The sequence below is a fragment of the Protobothrops mucrosquamatus genome, unplaced genomic scaffold (genome assembly GCF_001527695.2).
Source record: "Protobothrops mucrosquamatus isolate PMUCROS unplaced genomic scaffold, P.Mucros_1.0 scaffold63, whole genome shotgun sequence".
Lineage (NCBI taxonomy): Eukaryota > Metazoa > Chordata > Lepidosauria > Squamata > Viperidae > Protobothrops > Protobothrops mucrosquamatus.
This window is the reverse complement of record NW_015386442.1, coordinates 712,064-733,329: the sequence shown is the minus strand read 5'-3', so window position 1 is coordinate 733,329 and position 21,266 is coordinate 712,064. Positions and strand designations below refer to the sequence as shown.

Genomic DNA, 21,266 nt, shown 5'->3' with positions numbered 1-21,266 from the left:
AATAGTATCACTGTTACACATTTCATCCATAATCGTGCAGTTTTGATGGCCAGGTTGTGATATTTCGTAATTTTTTCCAGTTCTTTTTCTTCGACTCTGGCATCTCCTGGTACAGCGATATCAATCAGCTGTATGCTTCGGTTCTCTACAACTGCGATATCTGGCGTGTTGTATTCCAAATGGCGATCTGTCTGTATTCGAAAGTCCCACAAGATCTTCACCCTCTCATTCTCTTCCACATCTGTGAAAACTTTTATTATTATTATTATTATTATTATTATTATTATTATTATTATTATTATTATTATTATTATTATTATTATTATTTACTTTTCTCATGACGCAGAAATGCAGGCACTGCTGTGCCTGCTTCACTAGTGTCTTACTATTGAGCGACCAAGCCAGTCTACTTGCTAACTCCATACCCAGGAATTTGATGATGCTGGTAACCATCTCCACAGGCGAATCATTAATGCACAGAGGAGTGTGGCTGTGTCTGACTTTTCTGAAATTGACAATGATCTCTTTGGTTTTCCCAGTATTTAAAACTAGGCTGTTTTCCTTACACCAGTTCACTAAACCCTCAACCTCTTTGCAGTAAGCACCCTCATTGTTGCCATGAATAAAGCCTACTACTGTTGTATCGTCCACATACTTCACAATATGATTGGTGGCAAACCTAGCACAACAATCATGGGTCAACAGGGTAAGGAGAACCTGTATTCAAGAAAATGATGTTAGAAATACTTGTTCCAACTCGCACATACTGAGGTCTGTTAGCAAGAAAATCAAGAATCCAGTTGCACAAAGGAGTGTTTAAGCCTAAGAGACCCAGTTTGTCTACTAGATGCTGGGGAATGATTGTATTAAATGCTGAAATGAAGTTGACAAACAATAAACGCACATGAGTATTTCTTTCCTCTAAGTCAAACTACCGGCCCATGTGCCAGACGTGTCATGTGGAAGCCGCGCCTATCCCATTGCCGGCAATGGCAAAACCGGCCGGATACATGCACGATGTCATGTGACATCGTGAGTTTGACATGCCTGCTCTAAGTGCTTCAAGCTCAGATGGAGAATAGAAGAAATAGCATCGTCTGTGGAGTGATTTGGTCAGTAAGCAAACTGAAGGTCAAATGCTGGTAGGAGGATAGATACAATAATGTCCTTTATCAGCCTCTCAAAGCATTTCATAATGATGGATGTCAGTACAACCAGACGGTAATCATTGAGATCAGTAATTGTGGACTTTTTTTGGCACTGGCAAAATGATGGACGTCTTAAACAAATGGGACCACTGCCTGCTGCAATGAGAGATTGAAAATATCTGTAAGAACATAAACCAGGTCATGAGCACATTCCCTAAGAACCCGTCCAGGGATGTTATCTGGACCTGCTGCCTTCCGAATGTTAACTTTCTGCGGTGTTTTCCGGACAAAAGTGACAACAAAGCTAAGCACTTACTTGTCTGGATGGGGCACAGCTTCCCGAGCAGGGATGCTATTTGATGCCTCGAATCTTCCAAAAAATGTATTCAGCCCGTTTAGGAAGTCTGTGTCGTCCTTGCATCTCGATGGAGTCTCTTATAATCTGTAATGGCCTGGATTCCTTGCCACATGCGCCTGATATTTGTTGGGTCCTGAAAAATGTTCTGAATTTTCTGACAATGGGCTTGCTTTGCATCTTTTATGGCACTTTTCAAATTAGCTCTGACTGTTCTAAGTGCCAGCATATGCCCGGATTTAAAAGCCACATTCTGTGCTTTCAGCATCTTGCGGACCTCATAAGTCAGCCATGGTTTTTCATTCGCCCTCACAAAGCTTTTAATGACACAGACATCGTCTATGCACTTTTGTATATATGCAGACACCATGGTGGCTATCTGAATGTTTAATTGCCATGCACTCTTGCTCAAGTTCTACCAGTGTTTTTTCTAGGCCTAAAGTAAGTAGGGCTGTTAAAAGTCTAAACTTTGATCCTGGGGAAAAAAAGAATTTTTATGAGGGAAAATTGCTCTATAATAGTAAAAATTATGGAGTAAATATTTAAGAAGGTCTCTTTCTATAGCTCTGTATGGTACTTTTTAGAGTTCTTCTAAATTTTAAATTTAAAACAAAACATAACATTGCAATCTGATGCAGAAAGTGACACATTTCCAACTTCTCTGGTCCTGCTCAATTATCTTTTTTCCCCATATGCTACTTTATTTATTAAATTTACATGCCACTCCTATCACTGATAAAGTGACTCTGGATGACTTACAAACAGTAAAAAAAATTGTACAAACAATTATAATTTTAAAAAGTATATTAAAAAACTAGAGATAAGGAGATGAACGGCATGGGGATGAGATCTTCTTATCCCATCAACTACTGTGTTTCCCCAAAAATAAGATCCGATCTTTTTTTTTTTTACTCTAAAAGAGGCATCAAGTCTTATTTTCAGGGGGTGTCTTTTCCCACAGTCTCACCTCGCAGTGGCAATAGCACTGACAGCCCCGTCCAGCCAGCCCACTTCTTCTGTGGCCAAAGGAAATGCCTCTGCAGCTGAGAATGCAGCTCCGGCCTGCATTTTGCCATCAGAGGCCTTCCAGAGCTGCATTCTCAGCTGCAGAGGCATTTCCTTTGGCAACGGTAAGTGGGTGCGGGGCTTGTGGGGCATCTCCACCCCCACCCCAGCTTGATTTTTAGGTGTGTCCCTCGCCCAAAAACTAGGGCTTATTTTTGGGGTAGGGCTTATAATAGGCCCACCCTCGAAATCAAGCTAGGGCTTATTTTCGGTGTAGGTCTTACTTTCGGGAAAACATGATACTTCCAGCAATGAGTGCCCCCACTTCTTCCTCCTAGAAGACTAAACTAGTCTGAACTGAGCTAAACTGGGTTGTTTTCTCCACTACCAGATCAGTTTCAAAACCTAGATTTATGGGTAGTGTAATATTGACACTTTTAAACACTTTAAATTCTGACCAAAAACATATATTGTATTAATCTCGTATGTGCAGACAAGTGAAGGCAATGTTTAATTTTTCCAAAAAACTTCTAAAGAAGCTAATTAAGATTTTTTTTCTAGATTATTTTTTTAAAGAAAATTGTATAACAGGCAGACAGTTGTTAGGTTAAAAATGGAATAACAATTTGCATCAGCTTACAGCACTAGTTTGTGTTTTATTAGATAACAAAAATATGTAAAAGCCATATAATGTGAATACTCATATTAAAAATAAATACACAATTAAAAATTAATGCAAATATTAAAAAGTAAAATGTAATTCAACCAGCACTCATTAAAATAATTCACAGTTAAAGAAGCATAATGTGGATTGTACATTGTCCAGAAATTTGTTTCAGAATATCACCAATGTTGTTTGCATAAGAATAGAAGTACTGAGTGCCATTTATTCCTCAGTGCTAATACATAATAAGGGGGCATTACTTCTAGTAGCTTGCTAAATGTATTTCATTATTTTCTGAAAGACTAAGCATAAATTCTAAATAAGATTCAAGCACTAGAATTCCTCTCCCCCAAAACAAATCAACGAATATTTATGTGTCACTTCTTCACTGACCTGGATCCCGCTTTTTCTGCTTCTTCTAGAATTTCCTCTCCATACAGTATCCATGCCTTATCACTATCATCTCATCAGAAATAATCACTACATGTTTGATGTTTCTGAGTGCTGAGTGCTAATAATTTTTCCCATGTATGATTTTTCCCACTCACTGCTGAAAGGAGAAAAGACTGCATTCCTCCTTAACATGCAGAGAGTTGGAAACTCTCTGCATGTTCTTTCTCCCTTGACATTTCAAGAGAAACTTTGGCTTAAAATCGGGAGCCTAATAGGAAGCAATTTTTCTTATTGTTCCCAACATTATTTAATCCAGCATAGATGTGTGCATTTGTGCATAATCTAGTATCACACAAAACTCATGATGCCTAGTTTTTAAATTAAATAAATCCAATGTTTTTCAGTATAATACAAATCCAACTCATTAAGTTCTCCAATATAAAGAGTCTTAACTTTGAAACAAATATGAAGCTTCATGTACTAAACTAGTATTTTGTCAAAGTCCAGACCAAAAATCATTCCCAGTCAAAATGATAAATAAAATGATTGCACAATAAACAGACAGCATATTAAAAGTTACATTTTAAGTTAAATTAAAAATATTTATCTCTAGAGATCCGAAATTAAGACTGAGTTATCAAAAAATTGTATTTAGGGCATTTTGGACTACTCAAAAGAATGTATTTGAAAAATGGGCATGAAATTTTCTATATTGCAAATGTACAAAATTTGCAGGTTCACTGAGCCATATGATCATATGATCATTTTGTATCTTCTTATAATATGTTAATATATGTAAACATATATGGAAAATTAATTAAATGTTAAAGATTTGGATTTGATGTTGAATTATATACCATAGCTTTGGAATCTGCTAATCAGGAATTATGGTTGTATCAAACAAGGGTGATCATACTGAGAAATTGGAAAAAGTGTGTTAAGGAATGGTTGTCAGAAATGTGTGATATTTTCTTACTAACAAGGGATGTTAATAATATATGTTATTATGGAAGTTATTTTGTAATATTTCACAATAATATTTTATCTGGTTTTATTATATTAGTGCATCTACCAGTGACTTTTGAAATTATATAACATTGATATTTTTTTTGCTCCTTTTTCTTAGTTTTTTGTAGGGGATGCTAATTTCTTTTGTTTTTGTTTGCATGGTTTTTGTTTTCCATAAGTTTAAAGGCTGCTTTGATAATTGTGTATGCTATGGCCACCTCTTACAAAGAAAAACCTCTATAAAATATTTTATAGATGGCACCTCCCACCCATAAGATTAGCTAAAATGGGTTCCAACGTCTCCTCTAAATGTTGGAAATGTAATCTGACAATTGGAACATACTATCATATGTCGTGGGAGTGCACGCGAGCTCGTGATTTTTGGAGCAAGGTTAAACAATGGCTGGAAGAAATATTAGAGCGAGTGGTAGAGTCAAAACCAGAATTTTTCCTATTAGGCATAACCACGCAGAAGTACGACAAAGGCATACTTTATTTGATGCTACACATTCTAACGGCTTCCAGACTGGTTTATGCTCAAAATTGGAGGAATAAAGGAATTCCAACGGAAGAAGAGATCCTGTATAAAATCTTATCATGTGCCGAGATGGATAGGCTTACAATGATTATGAAGGACAAGACAGAACTGGAATACTTTGAAATCTGGGACAAATTTTACCGTTGGTTCATATGAATTAAGGAGAACTACTCGGATCTTAAGCTAACGATAGGATTGAAATATATATATAACTGTACATATAATTGTATATATAATTGTACTGCGTAGAAGAATGAAGCTTATATAGAGGTTAAGGATGATGTATTAGTTTTTGTAGCATGAGAAACAAACTGTTAGGAATATTTACTCTGGAATGCCACGTATGTCCATTTTTGTTTTAATTGTATTATAAATAAAAAACTTTAATAAAAAAAAAGATAATTGTGTATGCTAAATGAATATTTTTAAAAATCTCAAAAAATCTGTGCAACACACATCTTTTATACTTTCTCGCCTGCTTTAGAAACTTCAATTGTTGCCTTTCTTTCTATTTCCATACAATACCACTGTACTGTACTAAGTAGTTCCAAGGACAGGAAAAATTGTGCTAAAGATATAAAGCCAGCATAAAATACATCCATTGCCTCTGAAAATCTGAGCTGAGACTAAGCAAGAACTGGGGAGGAACCGCCCAGAGGAGGCGTGGGTAAAGTTTTGCTTAGTCTCAACTGAGCAGGAAGGCTATGATAACCCATTGGTGGATGCTACGGTCATCGTGACTGGAGAAGAGAGAGCACTAGAGGGTTTGGGAGGAGATGATAGGTCATATCACACTAGGTGTGGTTAGTCCATTACAGAAAAAAAACACATGGGCATTAGTCAGGGTACTGGTCATGGTGGCCACGGCTAGAAAAAAGGGTTAGTATTGGAGTATCAGAGGGTAGACAAACTGGTCGGATTCACTTTGGCAGCAGTTAAGATCATAATAAACAGGCTCATAGGCAACATGGTGAGGCTAAAGGGAGCGACATGTACCAGTTTTGCCCTACTTCTGTAAAAAATCTCTCCAAGTTTGCTTTCTTTTGGCCAAAGTCCAGAACTGAAACATTCGACATGCTGTCATGGCTGAACTGCAGCTTATCCAAACCAGTTAAGCATAAATTCTAAAATGAGATGGCTTGTTTCAGTTTAGAAATAAAACACATTTTTTTATTTCCTGCACACCTAAAAAATAGCATTATAACTTTGAAAATGAAGATCATCACTCATATAAGCTTAGGAATTTGAGACTGGTGCTGAACATAAGAAACTGGTGCCACACCTCTCCTAGATAATAAGTGTAATCTTTTTAATTACAAACTCTGCAAAAGAAAAACATTTATAAATATATGCAAAACTGTTGCCTAGGTCTACCTCAACCACAGAAAATGAGTGACTATTCATTTTGTAAAAAATAGATAATATGGAGGAAATGGAATATTAATCCTAAATGATTGTTGTTATAGGCTGAAAAATTTTAAACTTTTCAAAAATCGCCAAGAAAGTCATAAAAATAATACACATTTGAACAGTTTAGTTACATTAGAGTATAAATGAAATGCCTTGTGTGTCAGAAAACAAAGAGAATGAAAATGGAAGAGGTAATGAATGAATGTAATTGAATAGGTAAACGAGCAACTAATACATTACAATATTGATGTGATTCAGTTAGAGCAACAGAATGAATGAAAATCTAATTATTAATCAAATTCATAAAGAGTAAATGTTGACAGGAAGGGGAAGACTTAAGAAATTCATAGATAAATGAACCTTGTGATATTCTCAAGCAGAAGGGGCGTTGTCTTACTTGAACGCCTTTTCTCAGCATGATGATGGAGAATCCACGAATGGGTTTACTCTGTCTTCCTGCCCAATTAGACTAAGTCTGTCAAACTGGCCACACCTCCTCCTGGGCTAGAGTACCACCCAATCAAGAGGAAGGTGAAGCTATTGACAACAGTCCGACATGTTGGCTCTCCTACCCCTGACACAGGACCTGACGGACACTAAAGGGGCGGGTGTGGATTCTCCATCATCATGCTGAGAAAAGGCTTTCAGGTAAGACAATGCCCCTTCTCCAGCATGAAGATGGAGAATCCACGAATGGGACATATCAAAGCTGCCCTGTCCCTATGGGAGGGAATCAGTCTGGGCCTGTGTCCCACTTGATGACACTACTTGCTAGAGCACCCTCCGGCCAAATGAGGCGTCTGCGGAGGCAAACCTATCCAGCTTGTAATGCCTCACAAACGGGGAAGGCGAGGACCAAGTCGTCGCCCTACAGACATCCCCAATGGATGTTGCAGCGCTGCGGGTGGAGTGAGCAGTGATATGGCTTGGAACTGACAGGGAATGTGACTGGTACGCTCTTGCAATACAAGCTTTGATCCACCTGCCTATAGTTGATAAAGAAACCTTCTGCCCCATGGAAGAGGGTTGAAAGGAGATAAAGAGTGCTTCCGACTTGCGAAAGACTGAAGTCCACTTGATGTAATGGCGTAATGCCCTACGAACGTCCAAGGTGTGCCATTGGCGTTCTAAATCATGAGATGGACGAGGACAAAAATCTGGCAGGATCACCTCCTGCATCCTGTGGAACAAGGTATTCACTTTAGGAATAAATGACGGATCCAATCGAAGGACCATCCTGTCATTATGAAAGACGCATAGATCCTCTCTGACAGAGAGAGCTGCCAGTTCCGAGTTGTGTCTAACCAACGTGACGGCTATCAGGAAGGCTACCTTCATGGTTAAGAGCCGCAGAGTACAGGTCTTGATGGGCTCAAATGGTGGTGAGGTAAGGGCCTGTAAGACCCGCGGTAGTTCCCAAGAGGGATATCGATGAACCACAGGCGGTGTGGTTAGTCGCTCCCTTGATGAAAGAGCGCACCATGGCGTCCTGAGCCAATGGTGTTGAATTGTCACATGCAAGCACCGTGGATAGAGCCACCTGCCTGCGGATAGTATTGGGCACCAAGCCCTTGTTGAGCCCCTCCAATAAGTATTCCAGGATTCTCAGGATGGTAATGGCCGAGAGATTGAGTTGGTTCTTGGCGCACAAGCGACAAAAGTTCCTCCATGTGGAGTCGTAAATCCTGTTCGTTGCGCGACGCGTGGATGCCTGAATCATGGCGATTACACCCGTCGAATAGGACTCCCGGGTTTGGAGCCGCCGTTCAAGTGCCAGGCAGTTAATTGGAGCCACTGGGGTTCTGGATGTTGCAGAGTCCCCTGACTGAGTGCAATGCGACCTGGAGGAATCCTCCATGGAGGAGAGATGGAAAGGCCCACGAGGTCAGCAAACCACGGCCATCTTGGCCAGTGTGGAGCAACCAATATCACCTCTGCTCGTTCCTGCAGTATCTTCCAGATGACTGCCGGGATCAGAGGGAGAGGAGGAAAGGCATATAGCAGGTCCTCAGGCCATGGGCTGCGGAGGGTGTCCGCCTTCTCTGCCCCTGGAGATGGGAACCAGGAAAAGAATCTCGGAAGCTGGGGATTCACTGGAGAGGCGAACAAGTCCAGTACTGGGTGGCCGAACCTCTCCGATATCTCCGTGAAGAGATCGGGATGCAGTCGCCATTCAGAGTGATCCACTGTCGACCTGCTTAAGAAGTCCGCCTGCTGATTTGCCTGTCCCAAGATGTGCTCTGCCCTGAGGGAGGAGAGGTTGGTCTCTGCCCAAGAGCCCAACTGGGCCTCGGCCATGAGGGACATGGATCGGGTACGCCCTTGCCGGTTCATATGGGCTTTCGCTGCCACATTGTCCGTGAGGACTAGGACATGCTGTCCTGCCACTTTGTGGTTGAAGTGGCATATGGCCAGATGCATGGCTCTGAGCTCCAACCAGTTTATGTTGTGCTTCAGGTCTGACCGGGACCACCGGCCCTGAGCCAACTGAGACCGTGTGTGAGCTCCCCAGCCAAACAGACTGACGTCCATAGTCAGGGTAAGCCGGACTGGCTCCTTGAACAATGAGCCTCTGGCTACCACTGGGGAGGTCCACCATTGGAGGGATTTTAGGGTTTGAAACGGGACCCTTACCCTCTGGTTGGAGGAGCTGGTGCCCAGTCTCTGAAACGCGAGCAAAAACTATTGCAGGTTCCTGGAGTATAGTCTGGCCCATGGCACTATCGCCATGCAAGAAACCATCTTCCCTAACAATTGGGAAAGGGTGGCCAGTGTAACTACACGCTCCCTTTGGACCCGGCGGACCAGGGTTCGGATACTGTCCTGGTGCTCCCACGATAGAAAGACTTTGCATTGTTTTGTATCTATGATCGCGCCTAGGTGGAGGAGGCGAGTTGAGGGATCTATCTGGCTCTTCTGGAAATTCACCGAGAACCCGTGATCTTGGAGTGTCCTGATAGACAAGGCCAGGTCCGACTGAGCCACCTGAATCGAGGGGGACTGGATGAGGATGTCGTCCAGGTAACATTGGATGCATACCGGGACTAGCCTCAAATGAGCGGCCAGTGCTGCCAAGATCTTTGTAAATACTCTTGGAGCAGACGAGAGACCAAACGGTAGGGCTCTGTATTGATAATGGTGGTTTGTGTAACAGAACCTGAGGAACTTCCGATGGCTGGGAAGGATGGGGATATGCAGGTATGCTTCCGTGAGGTCAATAGATGTCAGGAAGTCGTCCCTTCTGATGCTGGCCAGAATAGACTGGAATGTTTGCATCTTGAATTTTTTGTAGACAAGATGAGAATTCAGCCCCTTTAGGTTGAGTATTGCCCTCCATCCTCCCGAGGCCTTTGGAACCACGAAGATGGAGTAGAAACCCCTTTCCAGTTGTCCAGCCGGTACTGGTTCTATGGCCCTTATCTCCAAGAGGTGTCGAATGGCCTCGTTCATGAGGCTCATCTTGATCGGATTTTTTTGGAGTTGAGCAAGTAAGGAAACGTTCTGGAGGGTTGGATAAAAATTCCAGGGACAGGCCGCACCTGATGGTGTTGAGCACCCAGGTGTCTGTGGTGGTGGTCTCCCATTTGTGAACAAAGAGAGTCAATCTGCCACCTATGGGGGAGGCCTCCCTGAAGTCACTTGGTTCTTCTGAAGGGACGGCCTCCCGTGCCCCGAAAGGGCCACTTGGCCTGGAATTGTTGTCTGGACTTAGGGGCGGCACTTTTTGATTGGCGATCAGGTCTGGGAGGAAAGGAGCAGGAAGACTGAGCCCACTCCAATCCTGACCCTGATCGAAAGAGCTGCCTGCGGGAGTAAGGGTTAGACCTTCTGTCTTCCCGTCTTACCCAGGTTTTGGTGTGCGCGTACCTGCTCCGGAGGAACCATGGCCTGAAGCTCTCAAAGCCAGATAAGAGAGGTTCTGGCGAAGAAGGAGGTGGATGTAGCCGCCTTTACCGACCATGCCGAGGCCTGGTGAATCCTACGAAAAGAAAACTCAGATTTTCTGTCCTCCGCCTTCAATGTTTCAGCCATGTCCCCTGATAACGTGGAAGAGGAAAAGAGCGGTGTTAGAGGTTCATCAATGACCAGGACCTCCAGTAGTTCTGACAAGGCAGGGGCGACATTGAATAGCCTCTTGTCTGTTCCCCCCGGTATGGGGAGGGTGCCAGGTGTTCCCCCTTGCTTTTGAATAGTATTAAGAAAGAAGAAAGGACAGGGGATATGCCTTTGTGTAACAATAGGTTCGGAGAACAGCAGATTTGTCTCTTGGCTCGTGGATGGACCTGGTTGAGGCTCCTGATCAGGACCGATCTTGGCAGAGGTACTTGCCTTGAGGAGAAGTGATTTGAATAACGCTGGGTCAAATAGGCCTACAAAAGGGGAATTGTCCGGAGATGATTCCTCATCCTCCGATAACTGTATGCCCCTTGGCTCATATTCCTCGGAGCATGACTCCCTGTGTTGGGAGGACCGGTAGGAAGAGACAGAACCCGGATATTCCAGGGCTTCCGCCTGGAAGTAAGATGGGGTCATTGGTGACACAGATTCGGGTCTGGACCTCTGGTGGAATGAGGCCAAACCCTGGGCAAACGCATGGGCAATTAGTGCCTGAAATTGTTCTGGCCACGCCCCTTGAGGTTCAATGGGTTGAAGCCCAGCTGCTGTGGGCGTGAATGTAGCTTCTGGTCCCAACTGAACTCTGGGTGAAGGAGGCACCCATAGAGGATGTGGTCCCTGGCTGAGGGGTAACATCTCCTCCTGTCCAGCGTCCCCTTCCGGAGACCAGACCTGTTAGACAAGTGAACTGGCGGGGGCGAGCTGTGGGCCAAAAAGTGAACCCTCGGCTGGAATCGGGGGGGCATGGTCTGTTCCACTTGTGTTCTGCTTCTGAGCTTTGGAAAACTGCTTTTCTAAAGCCTGGTGCCTCCTGCTGGCTTCCTTCTCAGCCGCTTTGGAAGGCCTCTTGCCTGAAATGGCCTTGGCCTTAAGCTTTCCCGCAGCCTCCAGTTTGGAGGACTTGCACTTCTTTCGGACGGGAGTGCCGGGAGCATCGTGCGCGGTCTGAGGTGCCGCATTGTCTGCCATCGCAATGGAGATATCTCAGTGGTGTTCTGAGAGGGATCTTAAGGTATAGGAACAGAGCACTGATTTGTGACTGTGTGTCAACGCGCAGGAACCAGCGAGTACTCTAGGAAATGGTGGCTGCAGGACCAACTTAATGGACTCTCGCACACCTACAATGCTCCTGATGGCTGTAATACCAGATAACACACCTTCAGTGCACTGGTCAAGGCTTACTGTGGCGGCAAAATCAGCAGGTGGTAACAGCCAGCACACACGTAACTCACTTAGTGGCACCAAGATCACCTCAGTGATAACGGCCGGCACACTAGGCCTAGGTGGTGGCAGCAAGGCCAAGAGCACGGCCAGCACAATTTGATGTTGCGATAATTAGGAAGGCACCCTGTTGAGGCCTGGGCTGTTGTGACTATCCACTGTGAAGGGCTTTCTTTGTACAGAAATTGAGGATATTGAATATCCTTGTATATATGGAGGCCTGATCTCAACAGTCTGTGAGTACTGCGCAGGCTGAGGACTGTTAATGCAGAAAAAGGCCTCAGGTCCCAATTTCCTATGTAGGGGCTGGGATGAGTTCTGCGGAAAGACAGTCGCAGGGGAAGAGAAATACCCCCCCGCTTACTGCGCCCCTTCTCCTGAAGTCTGTGCCCTTGAGGCAACCCTGTTATGAGCTTTGATCCTGGCCGTGTCTCTCTTGGCGGATTCAAATTGACTTTAGCGGCGCCTAAAATGGCGGCCGCTGAATAAAATCGCCTGGGGAGAGTGGACGCCGATCCAGAGAACCAGGAGTCACAAGGGTCCCCTTTGGCCAGTTAGGTCCTGGGTAAGGGCAGCAAATCGGTCCGCTGGGTGTTTGAGGAGGAAATTAAGCCAATAAGGGATTTTTGACGAAAAACGGCTCTCCACGCGGCTTTTAAAATGGCAGCCGCAATGAACATGACAAAAATGGGACGGTTGCCAGGGGCTTTTCTGAGCCCGCAGCCCAGCTGGTCGAGCCGATAGCCCGTCTGCGTGCTGCACTGATCCCAGCGATCGAATTAAAAGGAGATCCAATTTCAGCTAGAAAAAAGGAAAAACAGCTCTCCGCGAAAATCCCCTTCCCCAAGGAGCCTAAGGCAAGCTAAAGCTAAATGGAGAAGAGGGGAAGGAAACCGCTGGTGGTTTGTCGCAGCGCTGATCCCAGCGCTGCAATGAAAAAAAGGGAGAATCCACAAATGGTAAAGACCATACAACCTGTAAAATGAAGAATAGTCTGAGAAATTGGAGCCAACAATTTAGCATCCTTCTGGGCATGAGACTAAGTCATGACTGGGTGGTACTCTACCCCAGGAGGCATGGCAAGTTTGACAGACTTAATCTAATTGGGCAGGAAGACAGAGTAAACCCATTCGTGGATTCTCCATCTTCATGCTGAAGAAAGAGTGAGCAGTTTAAACAAAATGGAGTGTAAGAAACTGTGAATAGATATGGTGGAAGAAAGGATGTTCTTGTCTCTTTTAAGTTATTTTCATACTATATACTCCTTTTCTGCACTTTCCATAATGTGGCCCATCCTGAAATGGAAGGTTATGATGGGTATGTATAATCTGTTGTACAGACAGTTCCAGGGGAATGTCCAACAAAAACAACTCCTAGATACGAACAGGCTGCCTATTACTAAAATGGCAGATGGCACTGTTTTTTTTCTCAAGGTGATGAAGCGCAATGTTTTTAGGAACCACGGGTGCCATGTGTTTTTACTATATAGCCTGTTCAGCCATTTTCAATGCCTCCTGAAAGCACTGCATGGCTTCAACACTTCGTCAGCACAAGAACACCATCTACCATTTTTAGTAATAAGCAGTCTATTTGTCAATACAAGTTCCGACTTAAGTATTCCTTGACTTATGACCATTCATTTAGTGACCATTCAAAGTTACAATGGTGCTACAAAAAGTCTGGTCTTTGCACTTGCCACTGTTGTGCCACCCTAAAGGTCATATGATTGCAATTTGGGCACCAGGCAACTGGCTTGCATTTAGGATCAGTTGCAGTGTTCTACAGTAACATGATCATGACTTGCACCTTTTTTTGGCCAGTTTCCAACAATAAACACCTATTTGGAAGAATGGATTACCACTTACAACTGCAGCATTTGCTTAATGACTACTGTGATTCACTTAACAGCCATTGTAAACATGGTCCTAAAACTGAGTCTGACACATTTTACTACCATAGTGATTTATGACGGAAACTCTGGACCAAACTGTAATCATACGTTGAGGACTACCCATACAAATTCAAGTTAAAGACAGAATTAGGGATTGGAACTCATTCTTAATCTGGGGATTCCTCTACACAGCAATTCCAAAGAGATAAGAGAGGCAGAGAAGACAAGAATATAACAACATATTGATCATAAAAGCAATATGTTACTGAAGAGCAGGTGGTAGCAGCAGGTGGCAACTTGTGTGCCAGTTGTGTCCATTCCTGGACCAGGAGGTCCTGCTTGTGGTCACTAATGCCTGCCCCACACACTTGGACAGAGTAGGCATATTCCAGGGTTCTTCTCCTAAGTCCTATCATCTTATGAGACCTAGGAAACATGACTTTTCTGTATTTGCCCCTACTCGCTGGAATGATCTCCTAATATATGACAGGCCCCAATTCTCCTTGCCTTTAAGACAGTGGTCCCCAACCTTTATGGCTTGGTGGCCCAGCAGGGGGAGAAAAAGGGAACTAGCCCACTGCTTGCGCAAGTTGAGCACCAGTCAGCCGCTCCTGCGGCCTGGTTCCAAATGCCCACAGCCCGATAGTGAGCCGTGGCCCACGTGCTGGGGACCCGTTTTAAGAAACCCCCCAAGACCTGGCTCTTTTCCCAGACTGTAGAGGCTGTTAGTGTGAGCCCTCCGCCAGGTTGTTTTGTTATGTGCTTCACTGCCATTTTACATTTTAGAATTTGTATTTTATTGTTTTAACCCTTCAGTCATGTCCAATTCTTGGTGACTTTATAGGCAAGTGCTCTCCATGTTGCAACTGAAAGAAGCTGTGCTAGACAGGATAGCATGGAGAGCACTTGCCTATAAAGTAGTCAAGAGTCAGCCATGACTGAATAGTTAAAGAAACAATCACTTATATACAGGTTTTGGGTGTTAATTTCCTTTTATTAATTTATTGTCTATATCTGATGTATGCCACATAGAAGTACGCAGTCTGAGTTGGATGGCCTTATAAATCTTAAAATAAATACTGTAAAAATAAATAAACATATCATATAACAATTTAAACAAGAGTCTTCAAGTGATCATTCCTGAACTTTAGAAGACATATCAGCAAACTTAGTATGAAATTTGAATACCACCTACATAAAAAATAACTTTATCCACACACCATCTTTATTGCACAAAAAAGTTTAGCTCAGTGTATGTAAACACTCAAGCAATATACAACATTGCAAAATAAGCATGCTGATCCCTTTTATTTCCAGTGCTGTTGAACATATACCACCTTTATAATCTTTCTCTAAAACAACTCCTTCCTTCTAATTGTTATGGTACATATTTAGACATAATCTAAGTATATGGTTGAATTGAGTGAATCTATTTCTGTCCTGGGCATCCCAAACTTCTGCTACATCATATATTTATAACAGATGATAAAGGGATAGCAAGACTAGACAGGACCCTTGAAAATACCAATTTGGAAATCTAGCTCATGAGCCAAGATTCCCCACTTCATTGAATAATTCTAGCACCATTAAAAGGGGCGTTGTCTTACCTGAACGCCTTTTCTCAGCATGATGATGGATAATCCACAGATTGGGTTTCCTGAAGTCCCTTCTACCCAATAGACTAAATCTGAGAGTTAGCCATGCCTCCCGCTGGGCTGTGCTACCCCAGTTCCGATGAAGGCGAAGCAGCAAAGTCCGATGCGTTGGTTCTCTTACCCTGACACAGGACCTGACAGTCACCAAAGGGGTGGGAGTGGATTATCTATCATTATGCTGAGAAAAGGCGTTCAGGTAAGACAACACCCCTTCTCCAGCATGAGGATGGATAATCCAGATTGGGACATACCAACACCTGCACTGTCCCTATGGGGGGGAAACAGTCAGGGCATGTGTCCCTCTGGACACCACCCACTGTAACACCCTCCGGCCAAAGGATCCTCCCAGACAGAGAGTGCTGCCAGTTTGGAAATGAGTCTGGCTGATGTTACAGCCACAAGAAAGGCTACTTTCATTGGCAAGAGTCTCAAATCACAAGACTTAAGTGGCTTGAACGGCGGCGTGGTAAGAGCTTGTAACACACATGAAAGATCCCACGAGGGTTATCTATGGACCGTGGGTGGTTTTGTGTTGATCGCCCCCTTAATGAAGGAGCGAATCATCGGGTGATGTGCTAGAGAAGAAGAATCTTCACATGACAGTACCATAGCCAGAGCTGCTACTTGTCGTTTGATGGTATTCGGCGATAGGCCTTTGTCGAGCCCATCCAGCAAATATTCTAAAATTCTAGGGACAGTGACAGATGACATGTTAATTTCATTCCTGGTACACCAGGCGGAGAAGTTCCTCCAAGTGGAGTCATAAATTCTGTTGGTAGGGCGTCTTGAAGCCTGAATCATGTTGATCACCCTGGTTGGGTAAGACTCCTGAGTCAGGCGTTGCCGCTCAAGCGCCAGGTGGTTAGCTGGAGCCACTGCGGGTCTGGATGGTGGAGAGCTCCCTGACTGAGCGCAATGCGATCCGGAGGGATCCTCCATGGGGACGAGATGAAAAGGCTCACGAGGCCGGCAAACCACGGATGCCTCGGCCAGTGCGGAGCAATGAGAATGACCTCTGCCCTCTCCTGCAATATTTTGCGTATGACCACTGGCATTAGAGGAAGAGGGGAAAATGCGTATAGTACGTCCCTGGGCCAAGGACTGCATAGGGCGTCCACTTCTTCCGCCCCTGGAGACGGGAAATGGGAGAACCACCGCGGGAGTTGTGAATTCTCTGGAGACGCGAACAGATCCAGAGGCGGGCGGCCAAACCTCTCTGCAATCTCTGTGAATAGTGCTGGAAGCAGACGCCACTCGGAGTGGTTTACCGTTGCCCTGCTCAAAGCATCCGCCTGCTTGTTTCTCTCTCCCGAAATGTGTTCCACCTTTATAGAGGAGAGGTTGGTCTCCACCCAGGAGCATAGCAGCCTGGCCTCTGTCATGAGTAACTCGGACCGGGTGCCTCCCTGCCGGTTCACATGGGCTTTTGCTGCTATGTTGTCAGTGAGGACTAGAACGTGCTGCCCCTTCACCTTGTGTCTGAAATGCTGCAATGCTAGGTGTATGGCTCTGAGCTCCAACCAGTTTATGTTGTGCTCCAGGTCTCGTCGGGACCACCATCCCTGAGCCAACTGGGATTGGAGATGAGCCCCCCAGCCAAATAGGCTGGCATCGGTGGTGAGAGTGAGTCATGCCGGTTCCTTGAAATTGGCACCTCTATCGCTTGGGAGGTCCACTAGCGGAGTGACTTCAATATTGGAGGTGGCACCCTTACTTTCCTGTTGGAAGAGGTGAGCTTCCGCCTTTGAAAGGGGAGGAGGAACCACTGCAGGACTCTGGAGTGCAATCTGGCCCAAGGCACTATGGCCCAAGGCACTCCCTAATAGTTGGGAGAGAGTAATCGTTGGAACAACACGGTCGTGTTGGACCTGACGTTCTAGTGCCCGGATACTGACCTCGGGGTCCGGTGACAAGTAGACCATGCACTGTTCCATATCTATGCCTGCCCCCAAATGAAGAAGGCGAGTGGAGGGAACTAACTGGCTCTTTAGGAAGTTCACAGAGAATCCGTGGTTCTGAAGTACCTCGATGGTGAGGGCTACATCCGCCCTTGCTGTCTGAACTGACATAGACAGTATGAGAATGTCGTCCAGATAGCACTGAATCCGTATTGGAACCAGCCTCAGATGGACAGCTAGAACCGTCAGGATCTTTGTAAACACCCTCGGAGCGGATGACAGGCCAAATAGCAGAGCTCTGTATTGATAATGACAGGATTTGTAACAGAATCTGAGAAATCTGCGATGTTTGAGAAGGATTGGGATATATAGGTACACTTCCGTGAGGTCAATAGACGTCAGGAAGTCGTGCCTCCTGATGCCGGCCAGGATGGATTGTAGAGTCTGCATCTTGAATTTTTTGTACATTAGGTAAGTATTCAGTCTTTTTAGATCGAGAATGGCTCTCCATCCTCCCGAGGCCTTCGGCACTACGAAAAGGATGGAGTAAAAGCCTTTTCCTATCTGTTCGGCTGGGACTGGTTCCACGGCCTTTATTTCCAAGGGGTGATTTATAGCCTCGTTCATGAGGTGCCTCTTGGTTGGGTTTAAGGGAGTTGGGCACTGGGTGAACTGATCCGGTGGTCTGGATAGGAATTCCAGTGACAGACCGTTTTCTATGGTGGAAAGAACCCAAACGTCTGTGGTGGTGGCTTCCCAGTTGTGAATAAAGAGGGAAAGCCTGCCACCTATGGTGGAGTGACCCTGGAGTCACTTATTCCTCCTAAAGGGACGCTCCCCCACGCCTCGAAAGGGCCGTTTTGATTGAACTTGCTGTCAGGGTTTGGGTCCAAACCGGTCCGACTGACAATCGACTCTGGGAGGGAAGGAGCGGGGTGGTTGAGACCACTCCGTCCCCGAAGTGCTGCAAAATGTCTGTTTGCGATAATACGGACTAGCTTTCCTGTCCGCCCGCCTGGCCTGGTGGACTAACACCTTCTTTTTATCCCAGTTCTCCACCAAGTAGGGATCGAGAGCTTCCCCAAACAGATGACCCCCAGTGTAAGGTGCAGTGGCCAGATGCCATTTGGACTTTACGTCCGCCGGCCATTGCTTCAGCCAGAGCATCCTGCGAGTTGATACATTTGCGGCAATTGCCCTGGCTGAAAATCTGGCTGCGTGAAGTGTGGCATCCGCCGTGTATTCTGCCGTTGCAAGCAACTTACCCAAAGTTTGGTGGGCCCGTATCTGTTCCTGGGGAATCATGGCCTGAAGCTCTCGAAGCCAAATGATAGAAGACCTGGAAAAGAAAGATGCTGAAGTGGAAGCCTTCACTGCCCATCCAGACGCCTGATGTGACCTGCGCAAGGAAAACTCTGATTGTCTTTCCTCCGGCCTTAAGGCATCCGCCATATCACCTGGTATGGTGGAGGGGGAAAAGATAGAAGTTAAGGATGTGTCTACTGCCGGGACCTCTAGCAGATCTGTCAGCGATGGAGCCACATTGAAGAGTTTCCTATCAGTGACCCCTGGAGCAGGGGGAGCACTAAGACTAGCCCATTGTTTCTTGACGGTATTAATGAAAAACGGGGGACACGGTATGTGTTTTTGGGTCACTATCGGTTCAGAAAACAGCGGGTCTGGTGTATGACTGGTGGAAGGGGTGGGTTGTGGTTCCTGTTCGGGCGCAATCTTAGATGCTGCGGAGGCCTTAGACAGAATGGATTTAAATAACTTGGGATCAAATAATCCCACGAAGGGAGAGGGTTCCTGATGTGTTTCCTCATCCTCAGACAATGGCGGATCCCATGTTTCCTCAACATCTGAATATGACTCCCTGTCATGAGATGAATAATCAGAGGCAATGGAGCAGGCATATTCCGGAGGTTCAGAGTGGAACTGAGAGGAAGATGAAGGCTTGGGTCTCTGTAAAGAGGCAATACTCTGTGCCAGAACCTGAGTGAGCATGGATTGGAGCTGGTCCAGCCAAACTGTTTGAGGAACCTCAGGACGGAGATCAGCAGCAGTGGGTGTGAATGTGACTGGTTGAGTGCTGGGTGGGGGGGGCCACCCAAGTGATATTTGGATCTGGAACCATAGGACTGATGGGCCTCTGCTGGGACTCGATGTCCGGGGAAAATGGTCTGTAGACCTGAACTGTCATTGTTAGTTGTGGCCCGAACAGGGCGCCCTCAGATGCGGTAGTGGAAGCAGGAGGAATCTCCCTCGGAGTCTCCCTTTGGGCCTTTGAGAGTTGCCTCTCTAGGGCCAAATGCCTCGTGGTGGCTTCCTTTTCAGCCTTTGGGTGGAGCCTTGCTAGCCAACGTTTTGGCCCTTGCTCTCAGCTTCCCTACTGCCTCCAGTTTGGAGGATTTGCACTTCTTTTTTACTTGGGGAGCTGGTAGGAGACAAGACAATCTGGGGCTGTTTGTCTTCTGCCATTATGATGGAGATCCTTCAGTACAGGACTGAGAATGGATCTCAATGAGAATAGGAGCTGAGGCCTGATTTGATGACTGTTGAACTGGTAAAACCAGTGTGAGCTCCTGATAAGGCTACTGTGAAGCACAGTCTATAGGCCTGATTTGATGACTGTTGGAAACTGGTAAAAACTAGTGTGAGCTCCTGATAAGGCTACTGTGAATCACAGTGTATTGTGGGAGACCAGGGATCCTTGGAGTAGTGGTTGCAAAACAAAGATTCCAATTGAGGAAGTGTTTACACTTCCAAGGCGCCGAAAATATTGCCAGAGGCAATGTCAAGTGGATATGCCTGGATTAGCAAAGTGAAAGCAGCAGGGCGCCAGAAGCACAAAAAAATTGCAGCCCAAAATGGCAGCCGTCCACATGTGAGGCAATTGCAAGTCTGTCTGAAGCACACTAAATTTGGAACTCGTAGTGTAAAACCAATGATGATTTGTATTTTCCCCCCACAGTTTCTCCTCCTGATTGCTATAACAGAGCCTTGATGAATATCCTGGGTAATTCCCCAGGGTGAAACGGTCGTTTGAGTTATTCAAAATGGCGGCCACTGACCATGCGGTGAGCCCGGGAACCCGGTAATCTTCAGGCCAAAGCCCAGCTGATTATCAGTTAACCTGAATGCCGCAATCCAAATTGGCCAGGAGAATTACAAGGGAACTCTAATAAGAAAGAAACTAGGGAGGAGAACAAGTGAACTCTCTTTGAATTAAACGGCCGGTTTCCGGCACCAAAATGGCAGCCGCTGGTCACGCGGCGGGCCGGGGAAGCTGGTGATCTTCGGGCCAAAGCCCAGCTGATCAGCGGCAACTTGGGGGCTCCACGGAGGTCCGTCGATCCGATGGAGCGATCGGCGGAGCCGCGGCTTGCCTGGCTGTGAAAAATGCCTCGTGAGCTTAAATAGCTCAGAAGGCAAGAGAGGAGAAAAAGGAAGGGGAGTTTTCAAATGGCAAGGGCAAAAAAAGGAAGAAACAGGTAGGACAAAAACAATAACTTTGAGAAAGAGGAAGGATAATACACGGATATAAAACCTGATACGGTCTGAGAGGGAACCAACGCGTCCTGCTGGGTATGAGACTAAGTCAGAACTGAGGAAGCCCAGCCCAGCGGGAGGCGTAGCTAACTCTCAGACTTAGTCTATTGGGTAGAAGGGACTTCAGGAAACCCAATCCATGGATTATCCATCCTCATGCTGGAGAAAGCATGCTTATGGGCATTTATTTCAAGCCTCAGTTGGAAGAAAGTGTGTAGAAGGGGCGTTGTCTTACCTGAACGCCTTTTCTCAGCACGGAGATGGAGACTCCACCATTGGGTAGTAGACTGTATTCCTGCCCAATCAGATCAAGTCAGCCAAAGTTGCCACGCCCGTCCTGGACCGTGATCTTCAGTCTTTGACGCGAGCGTAGCCATTGACTGACAGCAAGACGTTGTGGCTCACCAAACTA

At 45.5% G+C, this 21,266-nt stretch overlaps 1 protein-coding gene across 1 annotated transcript in view; it reads right to left on the bottom strand.

Annotated features, from left to right (window-relative positions):
- The window catches only part of PPP1R12A (protein phosphatase 1 regulatory subunit 12A), a 78,234-nt gene extending 70,477 nt beyond the window's left edge, over window positions 1-7,757 (bottom strand). Inside the window, exon 1 of the mRNA XM_015812036.1 lies at window positions 7,504-7,757. Within this exon, the coding sequence (XP_015667522.1) occupies window positions 7,504-7,757 (254 nt within the window). The remainder of the gene's footprint in view (window positions 1-7,503) is intronic.
- Window positions 7,758-21,266: the final 13,509 nt, after the last annotated feature.